The sequence below is a fragment of the Lactuca serriola genome, chromosome 6, assembly GCF_051521515.1.
Source record: "Lactuca serriola cultivar US96UC23 chromosome 6, Lser_US96UC23_V15, whole genome shotgun sequence".
Taxonomy (NCBI): Eukaryota; Viridiplantae; Streptophyta; class Magnoliopsida; order Asterales; family Asteraceae; genus Lactuca; species Lactuca serriola.
Window position 1 is genome coordinate 19656669 of NC_136413.1, and position 5450 is coordinate 19662118.

The 5450-nt window shown below is 40.2% G+C and overlaps 1 protein-coding gene across 1 annotated transcript; it reads right to left on the reverse strand.

Moving 5' to 3' along the window:
* Window positions 1–208: 208 nt before the first annotated feature.
* On the reverse strand, window positions 209–2350 carry IQD6 (IQ-domain 6). The gene is made up of 4 exons (XM_079006701.1): window positions 1909–2350; window positions 1556–1810; window positions 1140–1481; window positions 209–1057 (listed from the first exon to the last, which is right to left on the reverse strand). Exons 1-4 carry the CDS (start codon window positions 1969–1971, stop codon window positions 383–385), a joined length of 1335 nt encoding a protein of 444 aa, XP_078862827.1. The 5' UTR covers window positions 1972–2350; the 3' UTR covers window positions 209–382.
* Window positions 2351–5450: the final 3100 nt, after the last annotated feature.

Sequence of the window (5450 nt, forward strand, 5' to 3'; positions counted from 1 at the left end):
TGCCTAGAGCAGTTCCGGTTCCGATTCTCGCCTAATGTTGCAGGTACCCGCCTATGCTCATCCATATGTATTGGCCTAATTAGCCATTTGTAATAGTAAAACTTATGGGCTTAAACACACAAGATATTGTAAAATAATAGAAATTAAAATGAAAACTTATGTTATGGGCTTCAAACACACAAGATATTGTAAGATTACAAAATCCTCATTTCAAAACTCTTCAAATTTTAATTTAGACAAACGAATTAAAAACAGGAAATCATCAACTCCAATTACATGCCTTACTACTTTACACAAACCTTGTTGAAAACGATTATAGAACAACAAGCTGTTGAACTTAGCAACAAACTCAGAAACAATACAATCAATCACCGTCGTCATCTCAAGCATAGCAGCTTCTGTTCCTCAGCTTCGTCAGGTTTTTCTCCATTCGCATGGGCTGTGGTCTAGACACAGATAAATTAACCGATGAAGGTTCAGATAAATTGCTGCTATTCGAGTCGACATTACACAGCACCCCTGAGTTTTTAAGAAACTGAAAGTCATCCATGGACTGCCTGTAGATTCTGGGAGATGGGTTTCTTTGCTTAGCCTTCGTTGACTCAGTCAAGCTCATATAGCTTGGCTTACTCTCTTCTGCTCTTTCCATGGAAACTGGAGTTGTGGTCGATGTGCATAAAGATGATGAACCAGAGCTCCCATCATATCGATACTCAGAACTTGGACTAGAAGTTGAACGAGTTCGTTGACCAACAATCTGGGGTGGTTTTGCTGAGATTCTTGTCGTTACATTGTTCCTTCTGATCTTAACCAGATCCGGTTCTGATGATTTTCCGGTGGTTACTTTGTGGTGGTCGGCAGAAATCTTGGATGGTGGCGGAGTTGTTTCCGATGGATCGTTCTGGCCTTGCTCCATTAGACGATTCTCCCATGGCTTTGCTGACATCCATCGTTCTAACCAGCTCCATCCCCAGCTACTTTTGTCAAATTGTTGTGTTTTAAGAGAAGTTAAAGAAACTCTCGTTTTTGAGTCCAGTCCTTGATTCGATTTCCATTGCTAAAAATTCAAAAAGACAAAAACTTAAGCATTTCAATTTGAAATCTGATAAGAACGACGAAACGAAATGGAAAGAAGTTACCTTTTGAGCAAGACCATATGCTAGTGCTCTTTCACGTTTAAACGCTCCCTCCTGCCTCATTTGAATCTTGGCTTTAACTTCTTGTAAAGTTCCTCGATGATCACACCATCCTTCTTCAGCTTCTTTCAAGAGCTCAGCTTGAGTGCGACGCTCATTGAGCATGTTTTGAACAGCTTGACCTTCAATGGACATGCGAACACGACGAGCCCTGACTCTAGCTTGAACACGAACAAGAGCCTGCATGCATCTCAGGGTCACCGCGGCCTGTTTTCTGACCTGCCGCCCTCGGACTAAAGCTTGAATCCTTACCACTGCTTTTAAGGCTCTCAATGCTCTTCTTGCCTACGAAAATCGAACCTTTAGAGATCGTGTAAAGAATCCAACAAGTAGAAGATGAAATCATAGAAAAAAATTACCAAAAACCCACGAAAGGCGGTTTGGATGCGAATGGCGGCCCATTCTTGCCTGACAGCTTTGAAATCTTTGGGTTGAGCTCGAACAACTGTAGCAACAGCAGCGGAGAAAGGATCGGAGCTGATAACAGAGGATGAATCTGATCCATCAGATGCTGTCCCCCTGTAGCTTCCTTTGAAACCCTTCCAACCAACACTCATCTCCCCCGATGAACTCCTAAATAGCTTCCATTTCTTGCTGCTCTTACCTGACTTATCCTACATGAAAACGATAGGATCAAAATCGATTCCGTTACTATAAACGAAAAGCGTCAGAAAACAACAGATCTGAGGAGATGAAGGTAATGACGTGTTACCTGATCAGCTTTTTCTGATTTTTTGAGTATTAGGGCTTTCATCCATTTTCCTGAAGCACCCATTTCTGAAAATCGAGTAGATTAAACCTTCAATTGCGAAAAGGGTTAGATGGTAAGGAGACGATAGTTATCAGATCAGATTCTTGATACAAGAGAGAATCTGAAGTGGGTTGTGCTGAATTGCAATCGCGAAGAACCAGAGAAATGGGATTCGGGAATTGAAGTGGTGGTGGGTGTCTTGGGAGGAGTAGTAGAAGAGGCCAAGAGGGTGGTTTTTTTGTCTTGTAGTATTTGAAATTCAAAAAGAAGCACAACGGGCAAGAAGGGGAGAGTGCGATCGTGATTCCCGCTCGAGGAGAGACAATAAATGTCAGGGGTAAGATAATGCCATTGTGTTTTGGGAAAAATTACAGAAGTGCCACACAGAGAGAGTGGTGTCTGTTCATAAAAAGAAGGGAATGGCCTTGTCGGTATCATGAAAAGGTCCAAACACATGGACCTAAAAGTTTTAAAGCCAACAATCAAAAAGCAAATCCCACATCACAATTTAAACAAGTATCAAGCTTTTGAAACATGGCTTTCACCTTTTCAAATAATATTTATTTTATAAAATTAAAATTAAAAATATTTCATTGATTAAGGAAAATTAAATTACATAACATAAATGTGAATATTTCACCTACTCGGTATCGTTCACCTTTGCTGATTTTGTATATACGTTTCAGACGATAATAGAAATGATTTGTATATAACATGTTTTAGCTGTATATAACAATTTATATTTTATAAAGTTAAAAATTATAATACACATTTTAAACGTAACCTATTGTGTATGGAGAAAAAAAAATTGTACAAATTAGCTCCTACAAAATAATGGTTATTGGTGATTTTTGTATCACCAGGTCATTTTGTGTAATTAGAACTTACATGTGAGCTTAGGGTTTCATAATTTGTACACTAATATATGTGTTGGATATGTACGGAGTGCACGCATGTATAAGATCGAATTAGAAGTCGGTTCGACGACAAGTCACATGTTCGGGGGCAACGGCCCTGGGTTCAGGTTTCCAGAGGGGTAGTGCCCATTTGGCAGGGTCTAGGGGCAGCGCCCCTAGCGGGGTCCAAGGGGCAGAGCCCCTAGTTGGGGTCCTACGGGGTTTGGGGCAACGCCGCAAAAACTCTTCGTATTTTACAAGTGGATACATAATGGAAAAATTGAATTCTTTAGGGGAAATATGGTAAAATTGACTCAGATCATCAGTTTTGGAACCCTTGATTTCCTCATTAATTCGGAATTCCCTTGACTTGTTCCTTAAGGAACACCCATGACGGCCAACCCTAGAAGAAAACCCTACATCTCGTTTTCTATATAAACAACTTTCATCTTGAGGAGAAAGATCACCTTTTAGCTCTCGTTTTTCTTCATACGAACTCAGAATATTCTAGCAATTTGGCTTACATTTTCTGTGTCTAGATTCGTAAGTGCTCCCTTAGGATTATACTAGGCTGAGTTTCTTGTAACCCGGACATAAGGTAGAAATATCAATTCAGAAAGTGTTTACACGATTCATGGGTATCTAAAATCTCTAATATAAAACCTACCTAATTTCTGACAATCGAACTGATATTTCATGTTTCTAGAAATGGGTAAATCAATCCATGAGATGACCACGAAGTTCGCATAACTGGATAAGTTTAAAGGTGTTGATTTCAGGCATTGGAAGAAGAAAATGCACTTCATGTTGACCACTCTGAAGGCAACATACGTGTTAACTACTCCAAGACCACCTGAAGCGGAGGAAGGTGTTGAGGAGACACTTAAAGAAACCAGGAAGAGGAAAAAGTGGGACAACAACGACTACATCTGCAAAGTCACATCTCGAATGGTATATTTGATGCTCTATTTGATATCCATGGAGATTTTTTAACTGCTACGGATTTATGGGACACCCTTAAATTGAAATACATCAATGAGGGTGCTTCTAGCAAGAAGTTTATGGTTAGTGATTTTAATAACTTTAAGATGGTCGATTTAAGGCATGTCACTAAACAATACAACGAACTCCATGGTATTTATGATCAATTTAAACTGCACAACATGAATATGGATGAATCCATTGTTGTATCAAGTGTAATTAACAAACTTCCACCATCTTGGAAGGATTTCAAAAATAACCTAAAACATCAAAAGGAGGAACTGTCATGTAACATCCCAAAATCGGGACCCAAAAAATTTTGTTTGAAAATATATATTACTTATAAAAATATTCATCGAAAACAGCATTACAATTCCTTTTACCAAAAAATCATAAGTCATAAGTTTCAAAAAGATTCCAACGAATAGTATAATATCAGAGTACAAATCTCAGGCTTCTCAAATGTGAAAATCATGTACAAATGTGTGGTGCGCTACTACACTGCCGATTTCTTCCCCTTAGATGAAGAGGTACATGAAACCAAAATTAAAAACCGTAAGCACAAAGCTTAGTGAGTTCCCCCATCATAACCATGCCAAATAATGCATAATCATCGGTATCTTTCAACCGGTAACTGTCAGGCATAGCCGGGAGCTGGACTTCCCCTCGGTATCTTTCAACCAGTAACTGGGAACTAACCTCCCCTTCGGTATCTTTCAACTGGTAACTGGGAGCTAACCTCCCCTTTGGTATCTTTCAACCGATAACCAGGGACTATTTCACCCCTACTACTACTAACACATATTAAGCACAATAATCATATCAAGCACATTAATCATATCAAGCACAGTAAGCATATCACATGTCAATCCTAGATAATTATCACAAAGACAATCATCTATCCAACACTCTCACTTGTGGGCCGGCATTGCGGTCATAGACCCACCCCTACTAGAAGGAAACTCACCTCGAAGTCGTGTAGTGTCTGCACTGATCTCGGTATGGAAATCGACTCTCCCCGATTTCTCAATCCCTACACGAGAACTCTTCTAAGTTATCAACTCATACTCATAACCCTTACAAGGGTCACTTAGTCCAAGTCAAAGTCAAATTCAAATCCATGGTTAAAGTCAACATCTGGTTTACTCGACTCGTCGAGTTGGCCCGTCAACTCGTCGAGTCCCCATATCCACAAAAGTGCCATAATCTCGTCCCTACTTGTCGAGTCTAGCCAGATCTTGACGAGTTCGCCTTCAACAACACATCGGACAATCTTCAACCGACTCGCCGAGTTCGTCCTTGAACTCGCCGAGTTCATCTTCATCCCTAAGAAGATGTGCAGTCTATGACTCGTCGATTTCCCCTTGAACTCGTCTTGTCCGTCTTCATGTGGTTCAGACATTGCCTTGAACTTGCCGAGTCCGTTCATCTACTCGTCGAGTCCTATGATTTCTAGGTCCCTAGTGAACCTAAACAACTGGGGGAACCTTCGATCTTACCAACTGGTACATAAACAAAAAGGATTTGGTGGAGAATACACACCGACTCGCCAAGTCCCTCTATGTCCAAAACTTTACAGTCGATTATAATTGGTCTTAACGCGTCAAAACCATAGATTTGGCCTCC

Bases quoted from the DNA above. Each gene is read 5' to 3' on its own strand.
- IQD6 (XM_079006701.1), bottom strand. From the start codon at position 1,971: ATGGGTGCTTCAGGAAAATGGATGAAAGCCCTAATACTCAAAAAATCA. The intron at 1,482-1,555 runs GTAATTTTTTTC...CGATTTTCGTAG, and splicing joins CCGCCTTTCGTGGGTTTTTG to GCAAGAAGAGCATTGAGAGC. The intron at 1,058-1,139 runs GTAACTTCTTTC...TTGAATTTTTAG, and splicing joins CATATGGTCTTGCTCAAAAG to CAATGGAAATCGAATCAAGG.